Genomic DNA, 27,898 nt, shown 5'->3' on the forward strand with positions numbered 1-27,898 from the left:
TAGGAGGGATCGCGTGCATACCCCGATTTCGAGTTTATCTCGGACATCTGCTCCGAAACGTCGTATCCGAGGAAAATAGATCGGTTGCTTGGTAGGACCTAAGGCGACGCGCATACAACTCGCATTCAACGCGATTAAGAGATTTGCTTATAGTGAATTCTCCCGTTTACTCTGGTATAGTTATGGTTACATAATCTGATTTGATTGTCGCTTTGATGCATCTTACGATTCTATTTCGCGTGTAGGAATTTGTTATCGTGACTTGCTGAAAGGAAAGCTCGCTGAAAAATAAACGAAGAAAATGACTTGCGTATATACAAAAAAATTTGCGTAAAAAAGTTTTGACGCATAAAAAAGCACTGCTGACATAGAGTGAGCCGTTGTTAAAATCGAGATAAACCTGTTATGGAAAATGATAAATTAAATGATAAATGATAACAGTATTATGTGCGTATGATACGTGCCATGGAAGCGTTAATTCAGTTTAATAGATCGTGCATGGCGGTTCATCAATTAGCGATTAAAACGCTGACCTTATGAAAAAATTAATAGCGTGACCTGCACGATCCGTTCGATTCGGAGCGCAGCGCAGCTAAAGAATATACTATAACACGTTCGATTCTCTCTACAAGTCGATCGTGCAAAAAACGAAGAAAGTCACGAACAAATCACAAAGTCATAAAAATGCTTAATGGAAGAAAGAGGAGCGAACTTTTTTAAATAATTTCTCTTAAGAAGTTGGAATCTAAGTATGTCGAAAAAAAAATTTCTATAAATTCACAATTCTGTGAATTATTTGCGTTTCTAATTGATCCGTCAGAAAAAGCTTTATTGGGGCGCGGGCGTATCTTTATATTATTATAATAATTAAAGTTTACACATATAAATGTCGCGTATTTATTAATTAAGATAAAGGAGCAAACTTTTTCGAAAAATTTTTCTAAAGAAGTTAGAATTCAAATATGTTAAAAACAGAAAGATTTCCAACAAATTTACACTTCTGTGATATTTACGAGATTAATTGATCCGTCAGAAAAACTGTGGAGCATATTTTTATATCATTATGATAATTAAAGTTCATACAAATATTGCGTATTTATAACTAATAAAAGGAGGAGCAAACCTCCTCGAATAATTCTTCTAAAGAAGATAGAATCCAAATATGTGTTTAAAACAGAAAGATTTCCAACAAATTTACACTTCTGTGATATTTACGGGATTAACTGATCCGTCAGAAAAACTTTATTGGGGCGTAACTTTATATTATTATAATTATTAAAGTTCATACACAAATTTCGCGTATCTATATAATAATATTAAAGATACAGTCGCTCGTAAATAAGAGCGGGAACAGATAAGAAGATGATTCCGAAATGACACTCTGCTCTTTGGGACTAAATAACGCTGATTGGCACGTCGCCGGTCGCTGCGCTCGGAGCGGAGCCGTCGACTCGGAGCCGCGCGCGCCGCGCGGCCGCCTCAGTTCGCGCACGGCCGCTACGGAGTGAGGACGTGCGTTGACACTCCACGGCGCGTGTCCACTCGCCAAATACAGAGAGGGCTGCGTGATCCGTGTCGCCCGCTCGTGCTCCTCATCTCGTCACGGTCTGTCCACGCGAATGCCGAACGACTGCCAGTCATGATCTCCGCCGAGACGCGACACCTCCTCCCGAGCACGCTCCTCCTGCTGTGCAACCTCGTGGTCGCGACGTACGCCCGTTCCTGGGGTAAGTCATGAGAGAAACGTGCGACCGGTATACGCGGCGACGATCGCCGTCGGCCGTCGATCGTCCTCGTTGACACGCCGCGCCGGTAACGGGCCAATTTTCACCCGGGGGGAAGGGGGGGTTTCGTCGCGGCGCCGCACACCACGACTATACCGGCCCGTGTCCGTGCGCCCGTTCATGCATACGCGCGCGCGCGTATTGGTGCACGGGCGCCCCGACTCCATTCACCCGCGGCAGCTCGTCACGTACGCCACTTTTGCGCGCTCTCGGCCGTTCATCGCGCGCGAAAGCTGAATGAAACGCGCGGGTGATCGGCAATCCGCGCCCACGTCGGATCCTCGTCGATCGTCTAGCGCGCCGTGATCGCCCGTCCTTGCTCGTCCTCACACCTATTTTACGTAACGAATGTCAACGCGGTCCGGGGTGACGATCACGCGCGATTTCACACACACGCGCGCGCGCGCGCGCGCGCGTCAATGGGAAACGGGAGCGGGCGGATCGCGATGACCGCGAGATCGTCGGGAGAGATGGGCATACGTTCCCCCGCCGCCCCGCGACGATGTCGGAGGTCGTGGAATTTCGGACACTGAGGCGGTCATCGCTTCCTTTCTTTGAAGAAGCTCGCGTTTAGGCCGGCTCGCGTTTTCGCGACATTGTGACCTTATCTCGTTCGCGGTGTAACGGAAAATAGAAAGCCGCCGTACCCTTGAGTCGGTTCTCGGTTCCTGGCAGCATGAAAGAGAAAGAAAGAGAGAGAGAGAGAGGCAGAGGGAGAGAAAGAGCGTGTAATAGAAATCAATTAAGATCGCTTAAAAATCCGGAGCCGAGAGAGTTCATTCCCATCTCGACGCGTCGTTAATATGCATGCGTCAGATAATCGGCGACGTAATCGATACGCGAGCGCAATAGTATGCGTGTCTGAATGTTGACGCTAAGCCAATAGTCAAAGATCAAAGTCATATATGAAGCACGATAATATAAATAATATAATATTATATAATCAGGAAAGAACAATTTCTCTGTCGAGACGCAATTATTTAGGCGATCTAGAAATTCCTCCTTGGCGCCAGTTTCTCCCTATATCTATCTATCATGCGATATTAATATATATTTTTTTGATCACCGAGCGCGAAAAGTTATAAATAGATAATAGAATCAAATATGATCGATTAGTCGTGAAAAAGTCGATCTCACGACTGTTTCAGTTGCTATGCGCGCTTTTTATGAATTGGCATGAATATTGATGTAATATTATATCGGCGAATACATCTTTCGGTAAACAGAAGATGTGCAAATAGAAAAAAAATCGTCGTGCCATTTCGGACGGAAGAACATCTTTTCGCATCGCTCGAGGTTTCAACGCGCGTATGTCGAACCACACGTGCTCCGTGGAGCACGAAAAATCACGTGTACGAGGTCGGGCAAAGAAAAACGGAACTCGTGGCGCGTGTAAATGAGACGACGCGTTGCAACGCGTGAACCTAATTTCCATAAATTTGCCTTCTAATCCAGTGACGTAGTGATTTGTTCAAGAAGGTTCTATATAAACGTTCGTTATCTTACGCACGGAATCGCGGGAAGCGCGTCTGACGTAAGTGCGAATTTCGTGAAGTCTTCGAAAAACCATTGAAGAAATGGCAGTTGGCAGTTCGGGAGATACTCCGATGTCCATTTTTATCAATGTAGATTAACTTTACTCTCTAATTAGTTTAACTTATTTTTTATCTTTTTCAAATTCTCTTAGAACTAGAAAAAGATAAAAGATAAATTGGACCGAGATTAAAGTTAATCTACATTGGTAGAAATGAACACGTAATGTCATTGTTTCGCAGCGAAATTTCGTTCTTGCCCGATATGACGGATGTATCGTATCATTTGGAACGCAAGTTTTCTTTTAACGATATTTGCCTCGGGTATACAATTATGTACCAAGTTCCGCTCGATCGAACAAATATATAATACAGGATCAAACAAGTAATTCAGATAATGGAATAGTATTTTTATGCTAATATTTATACGATTCTTAAAGACGTTATATTGTACTTGGCAATAATAATGCATAGTGTTGTTCGAGAAGGCTGTGCGTTAAGGATTGGCCGCGGTGCTTACGATATTTTATGATGCATAATGCATAACGAACCGACATGAAGAAGAAAAATAGGTCTGTTTGAATCGCGGTAACTTAATCGTAAGCGGGCAGTTGTATCTCACGTGTAAATGGTAATAAATACATTATTTATATGAATTCGAAGAGACTGAATTTGAATAAACGGAAATATCAATAGAGAGATACAAATATAGTAGCAAGAATAAAAATAGATTTCTTTTATTATTAATAAGTTATGCTTTTCACACGCTGATCTTATTTCTCTCTTCGAAATCGTATTTCAATTATAGAGAGAAGAGAGTAGCGCGCGTCTAATCTAACAAATTACAATATTGGAGTTACCACATACAATTTCAATGACTATTCGAATAATTATAAATGTACTATCAATCTATTTATTTTAAATAGTGTATAAGTTACGATTTGCCATTGGATTATTCAACACTGAAATTGGAAAGATTGCTAGAATGTCGTGTTGATTGCAGCGTGATCGCGGTACTTTTCCCTCTGTTTTTCAGCCAACGCGGAAAGTGAAAGAAAAAAAACGAGATAATCTATCTAAAAATTGTATATGAACCCAACATGTCACTCGGTCGCGTTGACTTATACGCTGACGCGGACGATAATTATTGTGCAAGTTGACGGATTAGAATATTTCCCGCAGAAATTTCCGCGATGCGCGCTTGCGTCAAAATCTGTCGTAATCGCAGTTATCCTACCGATCGTAGCTCACAGGTCGGTAAACCGTAAATTCGCTTCGTAATAATGCGGCGAGGCTACGGCGTCTAAACCAAAAATGGGACAGTTGCGATATCTTATCGAATCGCAGTGCCTACGTGCACGAAATAGATACGCGGAAGTGCAATATTTAAAAAATCGTTCGGTTATCTCTAACATTCTTTTTCTGCAATGTCGTTCGTTGCCGTTTATCTATCTCATTAATCCTATCGCATCGATCGCAGTTATATATGCATACTACACCACACGACACAGAATTATCTTTTTACTTTGTAAAAACTTGTTTTTTTTTGTGCGTTTTCCATTATCAAGTCTGAAAAGGCATTGGAACAAATTCATGGACGGGAAGTCTATTCGTTATAATTGCCCGACACTTAAAATGTTATCGTTATCCGCGGCGCCAAGTTTTAATCTGTGTTGCTATACGACTTAGGAATTATTCGATAATAGAGATACTATGTACCACCATGTAAGCGTAACGAAAGTAAAAGTTTTGTTTTAAAAAGTATGTACATAAGTTTTTCGATAGATAGATCGAAGCGTAAACGTTTCGCGCGAAAAACGCAACAGATTCTCAAGTAGCGCGCGACGTGCGATCGTACTTCCTCGGGAATTATTGGCGCGAAAATACCATCGCTGATTGTGAGATCGGAGATTTTCCTCGTTACCGCGTTATCGCTGATAATCTCGAGCGCTGCACAAGGTTCACTTGACGTAATAATTATATAATCACAATAACCAATTACGATACGTAGTATTTTCTGACTAATCGATGATAAGAGCTCAAAAGCGATGATTTGTTGCAGATTAAACTGCGATGGCAATCTTTCTGCAATTCATTTGCACGTATTTGCAAAAGCATGAAAACAATTTTAACTGTTTTTTAATTCATCAATCTGATTAATAGACAATTATTTGCTTAAAACTTTATTTCGCGCTTACAAAGCTTTTTCCCGAAAGCCTTTGCCGGCTTTTTATTTGATTCAAAATGGTTAGTTTATTTTTCTTGAGATTAAATTCTAAATTAGGGTTCTTCTCTCTGCAGACTTAGCCGTGGTGATCGGGAACGAAATCGACTTTTTCGCGCGAAACAGTACACCTATGGGCCATGCCAGCATCGGAGACGCCGTTGCTTTAACCGGAGTAACGTACGATGACACCACTCGAACGATGTATTTGTCTGACGTAAGGAACAACGTATCTATATTCAGCAACGATCTCACGGAGAGGAATTTCACGTCAACCCCTCTGCTGAAGAGTAAGTACAAAGCGTGCAAATTAATCCTTTCAATTATCACAGTGAGGTCAAGAGATAACATTTTCGTGAATATTTTTAAGAACGTCCAGAAAGGTTTATAACTTCTTTTTTTAATTTATTCTATTTTCGACACAAGTATATCACAACAGTTTATATTCTTAAAGATGTATATATGATTAAAAGATATAGCGTTGCTCTTCTTTGAGATAGCAAGATTAAAATAAGATATATATCATTATATGTATAGTATTTTAAATATATAGTTTATTATTATTTATTTACATAATATTGCTTATGATGTTTTTAAGGTATGCGCTATATTTGAGAAATTATCTCGTTTACTAATCAACTAGTTTTATCTCCATCGATAGGTTGTTATAATATGAAAATGAAAAAGTGTAGAAGGTATCAAAATTCACGCGAACGCGATTTTCACGGTTTTCGTTTTTACAAATGCCAACGACATCGTTTTCGCTTGATAGGCGAATTTTTAAATGCGTAAGAAATTCCACGGAGTTCATTGCCACGTGCCTCATAGACATTTGCGCAATCCAACTGGTTTTGTTGGTGCAGAAGTAATTTATTCGGACATAATCATAAATCGGAAAGATCAAAGATCTTTCGCGCGGATTTCTTCGTGATCAACGTTGATTGCGTATACGATAACCCTAGGACCCTTCAGTTTCCATTTTTGCCGACGAGCAACATAGTCTTTTGTTAAATGTTAAATCGAAAAGATATTACATAAATTCACGTTTGACAAATCTTCGTGCGTATTTTCCTCTTTAGAAATCTCCGACGCGGAAGAAATTCGAAATAAATGCGTGTTTGCCGTGAAATGTAAAAACGACCTATGAGATGAGATATCAGAGATATATTTACATTGCATAATTGAATTGCATGTGCGTAGAAGAGAGCGGAATGCACATCGTCGGGATTGTTTTCGACACGTCGTCGCGCACTTTGTTCTGGGTCGACGCCTTGAAGGACATCATCGCGCAGATGCGCGTACCGCTGAACGGTGAACTGGGTGATCCTGTCGTTTTGCTCAATCTTACCGGGAGCAGCCCACGTGGAATCGCCCTCGACGTGTGTAACAGGTGTGCCATTTACAATCAGTCCTGCGTCAATAGAGATTGTTACTCCGTCCACTGCAGATCTGTTCGTAGAATCGAGAAATGTCAAACGGTTATCAATATAGAAATCGTAAATTGCAATAGTAAAATATAAGTGAAAACCATGACAATGCAAAGAATCTGCAAAGCTTTAAGTATATCAATTCTTAATAAATTTTATTACGATATTAAATTATATTAATTTATAAGTTATTAAGATAAATTTCATCAGTTTTATTATATCTGAAGTATCATATATAATTCGGAAATTATTTTAGTAATATTATTGATGATAGGACACGTTATGAATAAAGCAATATAGCACAAAACAGAAACATTAATAGCTGTGCATAGTATATTGAAACAAAGCGAAGTAAAGTGCATGCAGAATAAAAACAGATCATATCCCATATGGATAACTGTCGCAGCAATTCCCAGTACATTTATCCGTCTCGCATTGTCAGCGAATGCTTTATAATAAAAGGAAATAATAAAAGTTGAAAATGTGAACCTGAAAAAAGGCGTTGCTCTCACTGGAATATTCCGATCATCTGTTCATTTTGTATCGTCAAAGCAATCTATTATATAACAAAATGTCTTATAATATTCCATTATATTTAAAAAGATTATTAAAAATGTCATCCTATAGTTTGACTATTATATTGTATAAATTTTATTTTTAGTATATTGAAAGATTTTCTTTTTATAAGTGATTATATGATTATTAATACAAAATAAATTTTATGTGATTTATTCTTCCAATGCCGAACTAAAGAGGGAACAAACATTAATCGCAAACTTTTTCTTCAGCCGCATATACTGGGTGAACAGTAATATCTCAAATCCCAGTATCGAGTGTTCTAATCTCGACGGAAGTGATCGGACGATTGTCATCAAGGAGAATCTATATGAGCCCCTATCGGTGGCGATCGACCATGCGGAGCGAAAATTGTACTGGATCGACGACGTCGAGGGGATCCACTTCAAGATCGAGCGCAGCAACTTGGACGGTAGCCAACGGGAACTGCTGGTCCATAGCAAGCATCAACAGCCGGTTTATCTGGCGGTGGACAGTGAGTCGATATATTGGTCCGATTGGGTTTACAGCGCGATCTGGACCATGCCGAAAAGCGCCAAGGCTGGGGATATCCCAATCAAGTTCAAATCATACTATGACTCGAGAAGAGATGCCGATCCGGCCGGCATCGTGACGCGCGACAACGTCGGCCAGATCGATTGCGCGACGATCCTATCGACGATAGAGAAGAGAACGAACCTGTCGGTGCCAGCTCCACGACCGGCGGCCACATTCAATAATTTAACTACCAGCACAGAGGAATCGGATTTGACCACCGAGAGCTCCAAATACTGCCTAAACGACGGCCATTTGAACAAAACAAGCAACACGTGCCGGTGTAAAGAAGGGTGAGTAACTTTACTAAATATCGCATAAATCTATATCTATATCTATATCTATAGTTGCACAAAAAAATTTTCACAGATAAATGATATCTAAATAAATTAACTAAATGTTTCCGTGTTTGGTAAGCAATTTGAGAATTTGTATAATTCTTGCAGGTTTAGCGGACCCTTTTGTGAAATTTCTCTCTGTCACAATTACTGCCTCCGTGGTAAATGTATTGTAAATCATCACGGATTTCCTGAATGCATATGCACAGACACATTTAGCGGCACCCGCTGCGAGACGGATGTTTGTAATGATTACTGCCTTTACGACGGTGAGTGTTCTGTCCAAGATGGAAGGCCATCTTGTAGCTGTAAATATTCCAAAGGGACCCGGTGTGAAGAGCCGAACGATATCGCGGAGATCTGTACAATCTATTGTGCGAGCGATCGCATTGGATCACACAGCATCAGTTTGACGTCGTGCAGGTATAGTTCGTAGATTTCTTATTCGCACTAATTAGTATTCGATAATTTCATATATATGTGTTTCCAATATTTAATGACAATCTTAACATAGAAAAATAATTAGAAGCTTAATGATCACAATTACACTTAAAAATATTAATATTAGTTTGTAACAAGATCGTTGTGATTCAGAGAGAATATTCGATTTTGAAGGCAACCTATATGTATACATAATTGCATATTATGTATATTAATATCTCATTGTGTATCAACAGGTGTACAGACTCTAATCAAACAGCTGAAAGAATTACGCTTAGCGACAGTTTCCAGAACGGTACGCTGCTACCAATATTCGTAGCCTTCACCGCTCTGCTTCTTGTAATGCTCGCCATACTCAGTTACTATGTGAACAAATTACGGAGGCGACCGCGAATCAAGAGGCACTACGTGGTCAGTAAGGGCGTTACGCCGCTCACATCCCGACCGCAGATACCGGATCAGTGTGAAATTACCATAGAGAATTGTTGCAACATGAATATCTGCGAAACTGTGAGTGATATGTCATCTAAGTAACGCCCTATGGTAATTGATAGCATGCGTAGCGTCAAGGCTTGCTGACGCTAAAGAAATTTAAGACCGAATCTCGATGCCCGTTCTCTTCGTGCATGTTTCGGATTTCCTTTTGCTTCGGATGCAAAATCATGACTCCTCGCAATCGCGGTTATCATGCTCTTATAATTGCGATAAGTTATTAGAGAAGAAATTTTATTTGGCTCTGTTGACAAGAACACGCGATTGCACGACTTTTCAACTTCGAAGAACGCAACGAAATATTTTTCTCAAAATCTTCTCATTACTTTTAATTAGGATTATAGATGACTCTCTATGCTTGGATATCTTCCTTTGAAAGAAGATGTTCAATTAGTTTGTGCATTATGAAGTACGAATTTTTAGGCTGTTTGCGTTATCTCTACCTTAAAAAGAAACTTATTATATACGCTATGTAATAACTGCCACGGAAAATGATGGCTTTCAGAACAGTATTGCGTTAGTATTACGTTGTGACTAATATTCTATAACTGTTTGTTTATTATTTCAATAATTTTATTTATAACTGTTGTTATATAAAAAATGCATGGTCACTTAAAAAATAAATCTGCAATGCGAAGGATATAATTTTATCGATTAACTTAACATGTATATATAATAGACTTTCTAATTATTTATTTTATCATGCACTTGTATGCTTTTTGTAATCAACTTTATACAATCTTTTTTTTTTGCTCCGCCGATTTTATGCATTCTTCGTGCAGAATAAATTTGTTAAAAATTTATATTAATCGCGAGAATGGGAGTAAACATGTGATTGCCAGTATTCTACATATAATTGAAAAATTATTAATATATTTTTGTAGTCTTACTTATTATTTTATCCCATTTTATAACAGTATTTTTGAAATTTACTTTGCCAATGGAGAAAGATCAGCATTAATAAGGAGAGGGCAAAGTCAAATTATATTATCTCCTTTATGAGCTCGGCTAATGTGTTCACGCGTAGATTTCAATTGCGTGCGCAATGTCAACGATCGAATTATGCTAAGATTGGGGGGATCTGTTTTGCCGTTACATTCCAATTTACCAATCGGCTAAATTGGAACTGTAATCCTCGTACGGTGTTAATTGTGCGATAACGTCAACGGTTATAGTTTTATTTTTCTCGCGCACAGTTCTAAAACACGATGTATATTTGTTACTTAAAATAAACGACAATTATATTAAGAATAAGACTTCCTACAAAGACGCTTGCTTGCTTTAAGAACTAATATTTTACGATTACTTGCAAATATTACAATTATTCGATGCATTTGAAAAGTAAATTTTGCCATGTGCTAAGCTATTTCTAAATTTGTATTTAAATAAATTTCTCAATTTATTTCGCCATTTTTGCAAAAATACGAATCAGCGATTGTCAAATAGATAACAGGATTTCGTTCTTTTACAGCCGTGTTTCGAACCAAAATTACGAAATGGTGTGTCAAGGAGCAATAATATGAAAAAGGAAGAGAAGAACTCCTTGTTGGATAATATGGAGGGTAATTCGTGCTAGCACATGCTACTCTTGTCTCGTCGCGTGAAATGGCGAAAACTCTGCAAGAGCTCTGCGCCGCGTCGGAGATCGTATTCGCGGGACTGTTCCGTGTGTTTGTATATAACACAGCGGCGAATTTTAGTATTGTTGTTAAGTTTGAAGGGAACGGGCTTGGAAAAATTAGCGGGGAAAGAAGACCCTGTTGAGCTTGACTCTAGTCTGGCACTGTAAGGATGAGACATGAGAGGTGTAGCATAAGTGGGAGATGGCAACATCGCCGGTGAAATATCACTACTTTCATCGTTTCCTTACTTACTCGGTTAGGCGGAGCGCGTGCCCCGAACGCGTGCCGGTCATCCATGTTGATGGGATGCGCATGAGCGCGCTATATCTCGACGACGATTTCACTTCATTTTGAAAAAAGGAAGCCAAAGGTTTTTTTTTAGAAAGTCCTATTTCTTAGTACGTCATACACATTAGGGCTGTGTTTTAGAACCATTTTGTCACTTAGTAGTCATTAAATTTATCATTTGACGTTGTTAGATACTTGTTTTACGAAAACTGGACTATATGTTTTTCTAAATCTGCCAAACGCAATCCCTCTCGCGTGCAAGAAACGCTAAAGTTTTAAATAAAGACGCGAAATGTTATTATAATTTCAAGATATAAATCATATTTCTGATTATTAATGTATAATATTACCGAATTATATATTTTTTAAATTGTGATTATATAATAACTGAATTTGTTTCTAAAACAAAATGTCGCGAAATTTAAAATATATAACTTTTGACAAAAATACAATGATTTGACAGAATTTCGAGCTTGTAAAGCTGTATTGGAACAAGACTATATGTATTGGTATTGATATTTAAGATAAGCAAGCGAAAGGAAATGTGTACGCAGTTTAGTACTAATTTTGTCATAATCTATCTGATAGATATCTACCGAACAACATAATTCTAATATGAAAACTACTATAATACTTCTTTATACTTTCATTTCTGTTCACTTCTCGTATGTATCTCTTATATATCATTTAGAACTTCTTTTATATATCATTTAGAAGCGAACTCAAGTGTGTAAGGTGAAAAGAGAGAAAGAATAAGGAAAAAGTAGCTATCGCAGTCACAAGGGTTGCGCAAAAGTTGCCTTAAGCGATAATTCTAATCGTTGCTCAAAGTACCATTGAGTACATTCCTGAAAGAAATTTAGATCGCGATATGGCGTCGCAGAGATAAGTGATTATAACATTTTTCGACTGAACCATCCGTCAATGGACTTTACAGTACATAATTATATGAATAATTTCATGGCGTTAGATCATAATTCGATAATTAATATCATTCGTCATTCTTTGATTTTACATATCGCATTCGTGGGAATATTTGCGCAAAAGCTTCATATCTCGATAAGCGCTTCTCTCTAACTCCATTCTCAGTTAATTCACTAAATGAATTCACTTCGTGTACATTTTTGTAATCATGTTCAACCGCTGACCATCTTTTTTATCATACTGTGAGTACAATGTACGCGTGTATATACGTGTACACCTGACATTCGTGAATATACGAATGAGCTCGAGTTGGATCGTGTTTTTACGCACCTAAGATCTTTTAACGTGAATTTGTACCGCTGCTGAATATTAAATTCAACTCGGGAATCGTTATCACTGACGTAAATTCATAGTAGTGATATAAAAATGTATGTGGCATTGTCTAGGCAACTAAATATGTAATACATGTATACATATATTACATCACGAGGTGTATACTAGATGAAAATAGGAAAATGTTCAAAGAGTCACAATGTATATAAACGATCCTCAAATATCCTTGAAATACTGGATATCCCCCAGTGATAAAATACACTGCAGATTTATGAAACTTTGTGCCAGAAGTTTCCGATACTTATACATCAATGATATCCGTGGTTTTTAATCTAATTTTGAGGATCGTCAGAATCGTTTTTTTTCTTTTCTTTTTTTCTTTTTTTTTTTTTTTTTTTTTTTTTTTTTTTTTTTACATATAGTTTGAAGATACCTGTAGGGTTCATTGCAGAGCAATACTCCGTTTATCTACTCCGAAAACTTGTTCTGTATCGATATATGCAACGCGGAGCCAACTTTTAAGTCTTCTTCTTTTCTTCCAATTTTATTCCGTCGCGAGAGTGAAAAAAAATTATCCACCACTTTTATTTTGTATGTGCGTGCAATTGTGGTGGTTACAGCGAACGGGCGAGATCATATACGAGGCGAATGGTGTACTTGTACATAACAATCGAAGAATTCGCCTCGGTGCATCATGACGCGCAGGGCCGAAAATTCAACTTTCGGCCCTTGTAGTGTAATATACTATTATTTTGGTTTTTTTCGTTCTTAAGGAGTATAATCGCAAATTTTAATCTTTTTCGCCCATATCTTTGCGCAAATCGGCCGTAATGCATAGCAGTTACTTAAAGCGTACAATCTGCTACGTACACCAAAGTTGTTTTTGCTAGTAATAATAACATGAAACAGTACAATATTATTGGTTTGCAGGAATTATATCGCATATTGATCCGAGTTGAGACATAATTAGATCTTTTACGATGTTATACGGAGGCTTCATATATAGAAAACATTTTATTTTCAATTCTAATCACGTTAGAAAGTGCATGGCAAACCAATGATTATTACGTTGTTCATTTAATTGTTTATTTATAGGAGTTATGTTATATTTTATGATACGGAATAATGTTCCTGTCGTTGTGACAACAAATTATTCGCAGTACATGACGATACTTTCTGTTCCTGTATACGATAGATGCTACTTAAAAAAAAATTGTCATATTTGCTTTTTCAAATCTACTTTATAATTTTATATTAAAGATTTGCGATACATTTGCCGATTCTATACATATATGCAATATCTGTTATATATACATATATATATATATATATATATATATATATATATACAATATACATATTTAAATATGAAAAAATATATATATGAAAGTTGCGCAATCTACGTATTGATATTGTATTTGGAAAATAGCCCTCTCCCACACACTCATCCCCAGAGACGGGATAGTGGATTTATGGTGAAAGGGTTATATTCCTGAAAAATATAAGAGCCATGATGATGTGTAATATGCAATATGTTTCTGTACAATTTTGTTTTATGTATTCAAAATGATAAAATTTGTCATATGCAATATTTTTTCGAATTTGCTAAACATAATTATCTTTATGCAGAAATGTTAATTTATCATCCTGAACATTTAATGTTTGATCTCTATTGTAATGTACAAACATTACATATTTTCTGCATAGAGATTCGAGAATTTATTGCATTTACTTTAAATTATGTACTTAAACTTGGTATGTGTTAAGTCGTACTTAAATTGCAATCAAATGATTATATTTTTTAAATTATTCAATATATAACTTCAAAAGCAACATATTGCATATTTTGTATCCCTTTACAATGGTTATACTGCTGTTTGCTATTGTATACAGATTAAAGTGAAATAAAATGGATTATCTCTTATTACTGATGTGTTGTTATTATATGTATACCTTATTTCCTGGAAAAGTGTGATAAATAGATTTGAATTATAATTTAAACATACGTCTTTGTTTAAAGAATAGTTATTATATACTGCATAATTTTAATGTAGATATTCCTATTTAGATAATAATGGATTCTACTGTATGAGATGCAGAGATTTTTTAAACTGTTAAAATTTATTGAGAATAAGCGATTCCAATCGTGTATATCTTTTTTATTTCTATATAATTAAAGATATTTACAATTTTATGATTAATTGATGCAAATGAGCAAACGGTTTTATTACGTACTTTTATTACATATAAGTGTCATATGTACAATAGAATTACGAGTGATAGTTTGTTCCATTTTAAACAAATTAAATCTAAAATTGTTGCCAAGATTATATTTAAAAAATGGATGTTTTGATTCTTAGAAAGTATATAACATTCTAACTAAAGAGATGGATAGTTTAGAGAAATTAATTTTCTGTTATGTGTATATTGCTTATGAATAGAATTTATGTTGATTATTACTTGAACGATCATAAAAATCATGAAAGAATTTTAGGTTATAAGGCAAGCGAATCATGAGCTTGCAGTCGTCTGTAATTCGTCAGAAATCGCTCCTGTTACGCGGGAAGCATGTTGAGGGAGGAGGTTGTCCGGATTGCAGTAGGTATTCCGCGAGTGTTTTGAAATGCGAAATGCGCTGAACGACACTGGGGTCATATCTTGAGAAATACAATTCATTTTAACATTGTTATGTATGTTTTAATGCGAGACTTGCTCTCTCAGATGTAATTAGACGCTAAAGAGTTTCAAAATGTTGCTGCATAATGTTAGATAATAAGAAAAAGGTAGCTGTGCGAATGCCGACGCGGCGCACGGGCGGCGTTGGACGACAAAGTCGGAGCTCCGACTTTATTTACATCCGAGAGAGCAAGTTTCGCATTAATGCTTAAATAACAATGTTAAAATGAACGTATTTTTCAAGATATGTGCAATGTCGTTTATCGCATTTCGTAGCTTCTACCTTTTCGCCGAGCACGAGCACCGCAATCTGCATTCGCAGTTTCAGTTATTCACATGCATTCATATACATATTATAAAAGAAATAATTAATAAAAACATTAATTTAATAAACAATGTAGTATATTAATATTTAATTATTATTTTTAAGTAATAGCGTGAAATGTATTATGCGTTTGCTAAGACGCTTGAAAGACCATATAAATTACGAAATAATTATAATTTTATTGTTAGATAATGTGAAAAGCGTGAATCTCGAGTTTGGGAGTCGTTTGTAATTCCTCAGAAATCGCTCCTGTTACGCGGGAAGCATGTTGAGCGAAGAGGTTGCAGGAGTTATTCGAGCAGCGGCACGTGGCGGCACGCTTACCCCCACTATTACCCATCGCCATCAGAGCGGCGCGCCGGGGTTACGACACGGATGCCCCGCCTACGGCCAATCAGAGCGCCGGCAGTTACGCTTGGGAGGGTAGCAGGCCTCCACGCGCTGACCAATGACCGCGACGATACGAGGAGGCAATGTGGGGTGGCAACAACCGCGCTCGGAATATCTCCGTCAACCTCCTCGCTCATCATGCTTTCCTGATATACCAGGAGTAAATTTCCGAGATTTCGCGGTGAGACCTTGAGTTTCGCCTACTTTATCATCCGAATTAATTCTTCTATTAACTTTTATTGTTTTTTCTAATAACGTTTCTACTGATGCATAATTAAATTCTTGCTTTTTTTTTAATTATTATTTTAGAGATTACAGTATTCTATTAATCTAATTATTAATATAGTTATTAATTATGTTTTTTTGAATAATTTATGCAAACGCAAAATTCGGCAGACAGTTTCGCATACTGAAATGTAAAACGTATATGCAACGGCATTTTAAAACTCTTTATTGTCAAATCTCGTTTGAGAGAGCATGATTTGCATTAACGGACACATAACAATATTGAAATAAACGTATTTCTCGAGAATCATTTTAGTTATCGTATTTCGAAGCTCCGACTTTGTCGTCAACAACGCCACCCGTCGGCAATCACAGCCACCTTTTTCTCGTTGGCTAGCATTATGCAACAGCATTTTATAATTATTTATCGTCTAATCACATTCGAGAGAGCATGCCTCGTATTAAAGAATACATAATAATATTAAAATAAACCTATTTCTCGAGATTTATTTGGTGTTGCGTGTATGGTATTTCGGAGTTCCGACTCTCACTGAGCGCTGAGCGGCATTCGCCGCCTATAGCCTCTTTCTCGTTGGCTAGCATTATGCAACAGCATTCTAGAATTCTTTATCGTCTAATATTGTTCGAGAGAGTATGCTTCGTATTAAAGGACACATAACAATATTAATAAACTTATTATTTCTCGAGATTTATTTGGTGTCGCGTGTGGTATTTCGGAGCTCCGAATTTGTCGTCCAGCGCCTGCCGTCGGCATTCGCATTGCAGCTACCTGCTTTTTCTCGCACTGTCTAGCATTATGCAACTGCATTCTAAAATTTTTTAGCGTTTAATTACATCTGAGAAACCATGTCTTGCATTAAAAAAACAGCTAGCACCGTAAAAATAAACGTATTTCTCGACATTCGCGTCCAATGCCGCGTACGCGCCGCTCCTCAGAACGGTACCTTGTGCCATGCTTCTCGTCGAGTGTGTCGCCCAACTGGGGCTTCATCTTTCTTGTTAGTTATTATATTATATGTATAATAGAATTTTTAGACTTATTGTCATTTTTTTAATTTAAATTATTTTTTACAGTACATATGCGTTATTGTATTCAAGAGTATAAGGTACATGGCAGTGCCAAAATAAAAAATGTGATTATTGACATTCGCTTTGAACTCCAACCGGAGCGAAACCAAAAGTTCGACAGGAAGTGTTAGATACTATGGAAGGCCGATCTGAATTAGGCTTAATATTAATATAAGGAGAATGTCCCGAGAGCGGAGCGAAACAATCGAACGCTCGTGTGCGCCTCTGGTATAAAATGGCATCCGTATCTCTGAAAGGCACCCGCAAGACGTACAGCTTCGAGGAGCGGAAGATCTTGATATCGCTGATAAACAAGCACGCGGTTGTTCAGAGTAGGAAATCGGATCCGATTTCTATATGCAAACGGAAATCGGCGTGGTCACGAATCACCGAGGAGTACAACTCAATGGTAGGATCTCGGGGTACGCGTTCCTCCGTACAACTCAGACGTTGCTGGGAGAATATGAAGGCCTGCAAGCGTAATCGCGAGGAAAAGAAATTCCGGTAATTTAACATTACGAAGCATTTTTGCTTTCGGAGTTAATCGAGTTTGGCATTTAATGGAACTTAATTAGTTATATGGAATTTATTTCGAGTTTTGTTTATAAAAGCTAGGAGAGAGCGATGAGAGAGTAGAAAAGGTAGTATCGAGTAAAATTTTTATTCAGGAGAAAAATCTGCTTCAATCTAGAAGTTTGCCAACAAATAGTTTATATAGAGAAAATGATCCCGGGAGAATATAATAACTATTTATATTTTTTAATCTCTTTAGTGACGGTACGAAAGCGATTTGTCAGTCGACAAAAGACGATAGGTGGGCGAGAAATCGATGCTGGGAAGGTATAACTTGTGGCCAGAATATGTCGGAAGCGCCGATGTCTACTGGAACCGTTGGTCTGCCACCGAATATAGTATTCGAGCCGAAGGATTCAGAACCGTTCACGTTGCAAAGTGTCTGTACTGCCGGATCTCAAAATCCAAACTGCCTGAAGAAAGACGGCGTGGATAGTCGCGAAGATTCAAATTGTAAATATGCTTTTTTCTTGCTTTACTCCCGTTTAATATATAGAATTTTTTTAAAATGCACAGTCAAAGGAAATTGAGATTTATTCAATTATACGAATAAATAAAGTTATAATAATGAACGATAATTAAATATCAATAAAGGAAAAATGTGAGAAATGATGTTCTTATAAATTAAATAATTTTTAATTTGCACATTGCGTTTTTCGAAAATTTTATTTCTTGTTTAATAAGGAATTCTTTATAGTTTTGTTAGAAAGTGACAGAAATATTTGTTGTAATATTATAATGATTTAATAGTTTTGTAATATAATAATTTTATATTCAGTATTATTATTAATAGAGAGATAGTACTTTCTAATTTACTTATATAGAGATATACTTTTTCTAATTTCAATAAAGTAGTAAAAATTTGAAATAATTTGACTTTACACAGCTGATAAACATGACGATATTGTGCCAGCCCCCGATTCGATAAACGACTATTATGAGAGATTCGTTATAAAAAGAAACACGCACACACACACGGATACCCCTACGATTAATCAAGTGACGGACAACAATCTTAAGAATATCGCACGCCGAGAAATTCACACAAATCCGGGACCGAGTGACTTGTACACTTCAATCTCGCCTCGCGTTGTGCAGGAGCATTATCGCCAAAGGAAATCCATGCAACGAGAAGAAGAACTGCACGTGCTAGCGCTTTCTGAAGCGCAGATGAAGGTCGACATCGCTGCCATGTTGAAGGAGGAGGCAAGGATCAAGCTGGAGGAGGCTCATTATCGCAAGGAGGAGGCCAGGCTCAAAATGCTGTTCTTTACTTACAAGTTGGATAGGATTAAAGATGAATGAAGAAAAGTGGATAATTTGGATGTACGCGTAGGACGCATTGTTGTAAGTTTATTATTTTTCTTTATTTTCTTCATCCAATGCGTAGATGTTGATGCGCTGGTGCTTATAAGTAAGCAAGATAAATTAGTTAATTATGTAAAAAATGCAAACGTGGTTGTGTCTCTATATAATACCAATTTTTATTTCTCATAAATGTAAAATCAAGATATCATAATAAATATAAACTTTCTGATAATTTTACTTGCTAGTAATTAATACCTAATTATTGCGTTATGCGATATTATTTGTGACGAATGTTGCGAAGTTGTGACCTTTGACAAATGCAGATGCGACGAAGAGTTGATAAATGATGAGAGTAATATATAAGAAAAACGTTTCGATGTTCATACATTATTCGTACTATTTGTATGTTTGGATCAGTTATTTTTGGTTAAATTATAAGTACACAGACAACTCGTCTATGTCTTCAAAGTTAAAAGAAACATGTAAAAGATAAAAAAATAGATTCTGTAAGAAGTGTACAGTAAATTTAACATTTTATCATATTATCGTTGGAATTAAGTATGCCACCACGAGTTTTCTTTGCGTCTTAAAATACTCTTGATTATTCGAAACTTAAATTTCTATATTATATATTAAAAGCTATTTTTTTTGCAGTCATATTTTGGAATGTTGTTTGAGAGAAACAATAAATCCTATTTCTAAAGCATCTTTAGGAAATATTTTTATAAAGCAATATCTTTAACTTCTCGATTGTTAGTAATATTGTAGTATTATATAAACGTAATAAATTCTAATTTAGGTAATCTTCGACGATATACTAAAAATCAATCTAGATTATTCGGAATCCATTTGAAGGATTTAAATGCTTGACACTCATTAGCAGAGGGACTGGCAGTGGGTTATTGACTAGTGACAGAATAGATCATATTGGATGCTGATTTGTCATGGATTGGTTGTCGTTAGTCGCTTTCGTATACTCTCTCATTATAAATAAATAGAGCGGGGATCGTTCGCGTAACGCAATTTCGGGTTCGATCTCTCCGCGAATTTCTTCTACATAAGATGAAAGTTGTCGCTGAGAGCCGATTTCGCGGTATTCGAGCAACGGGTGACCTCGAAAAGCGAAGGATCGGTGTAGATCGGCTCGCTCGGATCGAAACCGCCACGTCGACCGGTGGACAATCCTACAGCACCCTCCAGAGCGGTGGACGACGAGGCGAGACGTTGGCTGATAGCATTACTCATTGATCTCGAGATTGATCTAAATTAAACATTTCCTCCTGTTACGATCTCTATTACAAATTAATGATGAATAATTAAATATTTAATGCGGAAATGTTAAATATTTTTTTAACGCATTTTCCCCCTTTATGACTCTGAACTTAAAATATATAGATTATTTGTTTGACTTTTTACTTACGAAGCCTGGAACGGTTTCTGAAGACCTGCCCTCATGAAAGAAAAGTTGTTAACTCGGCTGTTGTAAGGCTCGTCGGAATGGCTGCTGCGATTGCAGGTTTTGTCGAGTCTACGATTTTTCATGATCACGGAATAAACGTATTTTCTGAAACGATGAATCACTTTAAATTCGCTTAATAGGCAGAGAAGATAAGAAACTGTATAAAAACTGAGGAACTCAGTTATTTTTTATTAATAATACTATAAGTTTATGAAATATTTATAGATTAATTTTATCTTGTGAGAACGTAAATGTGTGTGAGAAATAAATTTTCGAAAGTTAAATATAAGTTTTACCTATAAACGAGCATAGACAAGAGAACGACGGAGGCTAAGAGCACGACGAGAATACCCACTGCGGTAACCAAGCCATAGTATTCATTTTGCGTTATACAAATATTTTCCAAGATCTTGGTTTGCTTCTCGACGACGGTGTCTTCCTCAATGTCCATTCTCGAGTCGAGAACCTATCAAAATACAGATAATATTATAAACCGCGGAATAGAGATGACATCTTTTCATTCCTTCGACGCGAAAGCTTCTCTATCTTGGTACCTCTATCATTTCTCTGACATGTTCTTCCTCCTCTTCGTTATCCATGTCGTCGTTCGCAGGATCGGTCGCGTTGAAAATCGTCGTCGACACGTTGTTCGAGTCACCGTCCGTCACTGTTATCGGCGACACCTCGTCCTCGTCCGCTACCGTGTCGTTATTTACGTCCCTTCGCCGCCTGCCGAAAGACGGCTCGCTCCTGCCGGTACCGCCGGAGCAGTACGCCGGTTGGCAGCCATCGCGGCACGTTCTTACGTTCGCCTCGAACACCAGGAAATTTGATTCAGGTATTTTGAAGGCGTTGAAGCGGGCCTCGAGGCTATCGCCGTCGCGGAGGCGATCCAAACCCGGAAACACGTAGTTGTCCACCGGACAGCTGCAAAAATTTCCGTTTCAATCACGATACGATATGTCCGATACGTTATGATTTGCGGATAATTAAATTTATTTATGTAATTTGACAGCTCTCTCTCTCTCTCTCTCTCTCTCTCTCTCTCTCTCTCTCTCTCTCTCTCTCTCTCTCTCTCTCTCTCTCTCTCTCTCTCACTCTCGAGAAAGACCAAGAAAAAATGCAGCAATAATATTGCATTATCTCCATCAGTATAGATAATGTAATATTATTGCAGTGTTTTTATAATGCTATTATAATTTCTCTCTTTCTCTTCTCTGACTATTACCGGATGTATCTTACCCATATCTGTCTATCAGTTGAACACTTCTACCAGAGTAAGGATCTCTTGCGATAACGTTGGTAGCAAATATATCCGTTACGTAATTGTACCTATGGGAAATAATAATTAAACTTATTAAAATTTAAATAATTATATGTTTCAAATACGTGAAGCTTTCAATTTCCGACGCGTGCAAAGATTAATTTTGAAGTCAACGGAATCAGACAGTAATACGAAGCTATTATTTCTATTAGACCATGCTTTAAAATGTAACTTTGTAATTTTATTAAATTATCGCGATTATTATGCTAAAAGATGTATAAATGAAGATTACCCATCCTGAGCTTCGAGTCTAAATGTTAGAGGGTCACCGACAGCGATGGTCGTCGTAGGTCTACCCTGATAGAGAATCATCAAGCGTACTCTGGAGCTCAAGGTGTTTTCAGCTGGGAGATATTCAATAGGGATGGGAGACCCTGATCTGTACAGTGCACGTACGAGTTCCATTAGGGAAATTGAAAGTAGAAACATCGAATAATGTGGTAAAAGCGATTATATAAAAAATAATTCCGACGGCACAAATAAACCAATTAACTTTTACTTCTAAATTTGAATTTTACCAATTCATGTAAATTTATATCATCTTCCAACTAGAGATTTTTTGGTATAACTATTGGTAACACAAAAATAACTATTGTAAATAGTAAAGTAGTATTAAAAAGTAACTATTGCGTCATAATTAATAGCATAAAAACAAAAAATTTCCGATACTATAATTAATCGTATTAATTAATTTTTTAATAAGTGGCAACGTTAATAAAAAAAGTAGTACGTTATATATGATACAGTGTAACGTAAAGTAGGCAATTGCACGAAGGAATAGAATTGCGTGCGTGATATCCTTAAATGACATTTGGGACTGAATGTGTAATAAAAGAAATTGCACGAGCGTGCTTGCACCTATGTATACTCGCGTACGAAAGACGGAGCGTTTTACTCCGCTCACAGTAACTCGCTAAGCATTATACGTGGCTCCATGTTAACATATGAAATTAATGAGCAAGGAAAGTTTAGAATAACGTTGGAGCAATACGGTAATATTTGCTCAACGTATCTAAAGATGGAGTTTGACTTGCTTGCTCTAAAATTATACGTTTCGTCGGAAGAAAATCCTGTAAATATATAATTAGATAAGATTATAAATTATAACAAGGAATATTATTAGTTAGGCTAAATAATTTTTCTCTCGATATGGCTTTATTTACAAAATTCAGTGTCCCTATGGCACGTAACGCGTTAAAAATCATACTCTCGGTGCAAGACGCGACCTCTCGATCGATATGACCTGGCATACCCGGCACCGATGTAGCCGGATGTGACGACAGCTTCGCCAGGCCCCCGAAACATGCACGTCAGGTTGAATCGTTTGTCCCGTCCGGTTTGCACGTAATCCGAAAATTGCACCACCACGATATTTGTCATCGTATCGCCGTACTGCAAACATTCATCAAAAAGCATTTATTACATACATCTATTACTATATACTGTAAAAAATTGCGATTTTATCAGATACTATCAAGAAAGAGAAGTAGGTCGTTAATAAACAAATTAAAGAAACCAAATTATTATAAATAGCTTTTATAAATCTAATTAAAAGTAATCGCGGAATAAATTTCCATGCTTCATAAAGCTTTCGCAGTCCTTTGTTGATCGTGCACGATAAAAGTTTTTAGCTTGAATCAAATCATGGAAATTACTTCGGCGGATCGAACAGTTAAGCGGAAATGGTCACTCTTACTCGTTGTGTGCCGCACTCGGGGTATCCCTGAGGTCCGCTGATACGGAGCACGTTCACGGTGCCGCCGCTCCCGCGGAAGAAGCACCGGTCGTAGTACCCGTACGTGTAAATTCGCCCGATGAATCCCTCCGGCGTCCTTAGTGTAAACTCCATCCCGTCCTCGCTACAGACTTGACTCACTAGAAGTGTAACAGAGCGTAATTCGTTGGCATCCGCGCGGTTTCCGGCAAACCAAGGCTCAAAGAGAAGTGCGCGTTAATTAAATACGGTGCCAAGTTAATTAAATTGAAGTTAATTAAATAGTCAATAAAATTATTAGCAGGCCAAGGTGAAATCGAGCTTACATGGATAAGATACACAAGTTGACTATGCTAAAAACCGTATTGCTTCTCTATCAGCAAGATTGGGAAGGGATGGGAAATCGCTGATCAGGGATGATCATAAAAATGTATCACGTACACCGTCGATACTTGGAATGTAGGCTGTGTTGGTGCGTGGATGTTGCATAGGTTGCGCACGTGCGAGAAAGAGAAAACGTATAGGTAAAAAAAACAGCATTAGAGATTTATTTCGTAAAGGTAAAGTCGCGTGACAGTGGTGCAAAATTGTATGTACAATAACGTGCGTAAAAATCCATCATCAAATATGTGCAGCTTAATTCTAGAAGAGTAATTATCTCATTTTATAGATCGGATGCCGAGTGAAACGCTGTCTTCAATGCGTTCTTAATTCCATGTAGATAATAATCTGGACATTTTATTCGTATTTTGAACATACGTTTCACCCTGGTTCTCAATGAGTTCATGTGTGTTTCGCGCATTTTCCAGCTTTTGTATCGGCACTTTACGGACGGAGTGGCCGCTTACCGTCCAGACATTCTCCGTCTGCGCCCTGGCGGCCGTTGTTCCTCTCGTAGAAATCGTAATCGGAGCCCGAGTCGTAATAAACCGGATTGCCCATGTCCATGTCTCTGGAATCCCGGTCGCTGAGCTCACAGTTGTCCCTCTCGGCCCCGTAAGGCGCGGCGTATGGCCGGTAATTGAAGGACCTGCAAATGACGTTGGGAATTTGCGAGCACTGTCCCGATCGATTGCGCAAACAAACGCTCTCAGATCATTCCTAATTCAATTTCAAGCTTCCCGGGTCACAAGCATCTCCTGAATCAACTGTCGGAATGCTGCAATGCGTTTCACCGTTGTAGCTGTAGCTTTCGATGAACGCACTTCCTACTTATATGCTTTTGCAGAATTATCTTTCCTGTTTCGCGTACTGATATATGAGCCAAATTAAATTTTATTTTTTATGTTAACTTTCACTATTCTCTGTTGCATGATTTTATAATCGCTAGGAAACGTTTTTAAGCCTTTGATAAATATAATCACATCGCTATCATGAAATATATTGCTTAAATCGATCATGTAGCACATTATCATTTAAAAATTAATTAATTTGGATTTAGGATGTTTTCATTTTCTCTAGATTGCTAGCAAAGCGACAAAGCTTTATTTATATCAAGCATCTTTCGCAAATATCTTTCGAATTATGTAATTACCGAAAAGAGCTCGATGTTTTGATATAAATTTTAATTATCGTCCAATATATTTTTATAAATTCGGTCTTTATTATTACCTGCAAACGAAGTCTCTAGCGTCGGCACATTCTCTCTCGCATTGAGCCAACGACGAGGCGGTGGTGTACCGTCTGACGAACGGCTTTCGCACTCTGGTGTGTGTCCCGACTTGTCTGAAATTATCCTGCTCGTCGCACCTAGACACTAACGGAGGTCTGCCTATGATAGGCCCGCCGGCAGTTCCAAATGGACGAGAGTTGTAGACGCCGCCTTCGCCTATGTATCCACCACCGACGATACCACCGCCGTCGCCGTACCCTCCGTACCCTCCAACGGGGGGTCGCGCCGGACCATAAGGCCCACCGCCCCCGCCGTAAGGAGGTCGTGACTCGGGACCCTGGCCCTGGGGACCGCGAACGTCATCGACGAATCCGTGCGAGAACATTCCTGGCGGCGGATACCTGCTGTTTAATTGAATCGCAATGTAATTTTTCTATGATACATTATGTGACCTATCAAGATTACATAAATTATTTACGTTGAATAAACGTAAAACTCATTAGGCAGACAACGTGGTAATAAAAAAGCGACAAATTAAGCGAAAAAATATTTACCTTTAATTTAATCTCGCGACTTACCGGTTAGCATAAGGGTCCTTGTCTGGATATCTTCCAGTAGCTGGATATCGATCGATAGGAGTTCTGTCACCTAATGTCATAGGATATCGGTCCATCGGGTCTTCCGGGAGAGGATACCGATCGATTGTATTGGGATATCGATCGATCATGTCAGTAGGATATCGGCTTGGAATCAGTCGGACCCCATGTATTACGGGATATCGGTCATTCGCGGGATATCTCCCCAAAGTTCCGGCATCTGGATATCTATTGACGCTAACAGGACGGCGGTCTCCTCCTCTAACAGGATATCGATCGGATATGGGATATCGATCCGGATAACGGTCTCCAACTGGGTAACGATCAGAGGAAGGATAACGGTCTCCCGTGGGATATCGATCTCCTATGGGATAACGATCTCCTACGGGATAACGATCTCCAGCGGGATATCTATCTCCAGCGGGATACCTATCTCCAGCGGGATATCTATCTCCAGCGGGATACCTATCTCCAGCGGGATACCTATCTCCAGCGGGATATCTATCTCCAGCAGGATATCTATCTCCAGCGGGATATTTATCTCCAGCAGGATATCTATCAGGATATCGATCACCAACAGGATATCGATCGGGATAGTTGTCGGACTCGCCTAAAGGATATCTGTTGTCCGGGTATCTATCGTCTAAGGGACGACGATCGGGATATCGGTCTGGATAACGGTCGGGATAACGATCTGGATAGCGATCGGGATACCGATCTGGCATACGATCGGGATAGCGATCCGGTTTGACGCTACTGGAGTATCCTTTGTCGTAGTCGTCCGGGTATCCTGAAGGAAATATTTTAGGAAGTTTTATTGTCATAATTAATTACGCATATTAAATCTATCACATTTTTAATATGGAAGCTGATAAACGAATATGATAATAACTTATATACGTTACCATTAAATACAGCTATTTGATTTTTTATTAATATTAAATTATACGATTATTATAGTAAAGAAAAATAAAATTCAGGATTAGATAACCATATTTAGCGTTAAACGTACAGTGCGAATGTAGTTTTGATTAGCTTAGTATTCGAATGACACGATTTATGAGACGATATTTACGAGATGATCGTAACAGATGATGTTAACAGTCATGTCTAACAGCGGTTATATACATTGTGTGTTTGAGATCTTGTCCCATTACGACAATTTATGGGAATACTTAGCAGTTCCATGAATAATTACGTTACTTTATATAACACGTCGACATGCGATATTATGCTAAATTAATAAAGCGATTCTGACCGGGTCTTCCTAAAGAGGGTCGTCCAAAGTTTGTGTCTTGTCCCAGAGGATCGGGTCTGTATCCAGGGCCATCGCGATCGCCGTCTAGATATTGATCTGTTAGTACAATGGGTCGTTAAATTAAACATTAATCTACGTAACGCGGTATCATATTGCTTCAATAAATTCGCGAAATACGCAGCGCAGTGATACAAGTCAATCTATCAACCGACATAATTGTTTAAGAAAAGAATCGAATCGATTCCAAATTTTTCGTAGCAGAACAAAGATAAACGTTCAAGAATTTACTTTTTTGATGGTACTGCTTATTGAGCTTTTTCGGATATATATTAATTGTTAAAGTTCTATTAGCTGCGTAGAATTTATTGTAGATGACACGATATTCAGAAACTGTTTATCACGTATCCTTTCTCGCGGTGAAACGGACAGACGATCGATACTCACGCATGAGATTCTCGTAATAGTCGTAATCGGCATCGTAGATAATCCGGTTACCGTCCCTCTGATTGAACCGGCTCAATCGGCAGGTATGATAATGCTCGGAGTAAACGGCGCTACGGCACTGAAAGCTCGTCTGCCGGAGGCACTCGTCCAGGCACTCGCTGAGACTGCGTCCGGTGATCTCTGAATGAAACTCGCCGCTCAAACGCGAGTTCCGATAACGCTGGAAGGCCGTGTCCGGACGACGACCGTCGGAGAAGAGGTGCGACGACGAGCTGCTGTCCGGGTATTCGGAGCCGCGCGCTACGGACGGATCTACGCTTCGTAAGTGGGCATTGATAACGAGTTGTGAATCACCAAGTGACCATTGTTAATTAAACGCCTCGTTAGAAT

The 27,898-nt window shown here is 38.2% G+C and overlaps 3 protein-coding genes across 4 annotated transcripts in view; 2 read left to right on the plus strand and 1 right to left on the minus strand.

The window, feature by feature from the left end:
- Nucleotides 1-1,440: 1,440 nt before the first annotated feature.
- Nucleotides 1,441-13,883, plus strand: Cue (Low-density lipoprotein receptor repeat domain-containing protein cueball). Its single transcript, XM_077425267.1, has 7 exons — nt 1,441-1,727; nt 5,618-5,830; nt 6,741-6,930; nt 7,756-8,370; nt 8,524-8,838; nt 9,093-9,366; nt 10,820-13,883. The coding sequence occupies exons 1-7, from the start codon at nt 1,640-1,642 to the stop codon at nt 10,922-10,924; spliced, it is 1,800 nt and encodes a 599-aa protein (XP_077281393.1). The 5' UTR covers nt 1,441-1,639; the 3' UTR covers nt 10,925-13,883.
- Nucleotides 13,884-16,668: 2,785 nt separating this feature from the next.
- On the plus strand, nt 16,669-19,111 carry LOC143908050 (uncharacterized). Its single transcript, XM_077425319.1, has 4 exons — nt 16,669-17,150; nt 17,227-17,724; nt 17,993-18,246; nt 18,680-19,111. The coding sequence occupies exons 2-4, from the start codon at nt 17,456-17,458 to the stop codon at nt 19,096-19,098; spliced, it is 942 nt and encodes a 313-aa protein (XP_077281445.1). The 5' UTR covers nt 16,669-17,150; nt 17,227-17,455; the 3' UTR covers nt 19,099-19,111.
- Nucleotides 19,112-19,484: 373 nt separating this feature from the next.
- Nucleotides 19,485-27,898, minus strand: part of Nompa (no mechanoreceptor potential A) — a 243,128-nt gene continuing 234,714 nt past the window's right edge. The window contains exons 12-24 of one of the 2 annotated variants that reach the window (XM_077425292.1): nt 27,509-27,820; nt 27,065-27,160; nt 25,789-26,596; nt 25,210-25,614; nt 24,447-24,628; nt 23,581-23,759; nt 23,137-23,276; nt 22,117-22,263; nt 21,803-21,892; nt 21,115-21,487; nt 20,857-21,026; nt 20,522-20,665; nt 19,485-20,362 (exon numbers count right to left, since the gene is read on the minus strand). In XM_077425292.1, coding sequence (XP_077281418.1) covers nt 20,155-20,362; nt 20,522-20,665; nt 20,857-21,026; nt 21,115-21,487; nt 21,803-21,892; nt 22,117-22,263; nt 23,137-23,276; nt 23,581-23,759; nt 24,447-24,628; nt 25,210-25,614; nt 25,789-26,596; nt 27,065-27,160; nt 27,509-27,820 — 3,254 coding nt within the window. In that variant the 3' untranslated portion in view covers nt 19,485-20,154. Of the gene's footprint in view, nt 20,363-20,521; nt 20,666-20,856; nt 21,027-21,114; nt 21,488-21,802; nt 21,893-22,116; nt 22,264-23,127; nt 23,277-23,580; nt 23,760-24,446; nt 24,629-25,209; nt 25,615-25,788; nt 26,597-27,064; nt 27,161-27,508; nt 27,821-27,898 lie in introns of both variants that reach the window. The other variant, XM_077425291.1, reaches the window with a different exon arrangement.

Source organism: Temnothorax americanus, unplaced genomic scaffold (assembly GCF_048541705.1).
Source record: "Temnothorax americanus isolate GAGA-0224 unplaced genomic scaffold, ASM4854170v1 Scaffold9, whole genome shotgun sequence".
NCBI classification, from domain to species: Eukaryota; Metazoa; Arthropoda; class Insecta; order Hymenoptera; family Formicidae; genus Temnothorax; species Temnothorax americanus.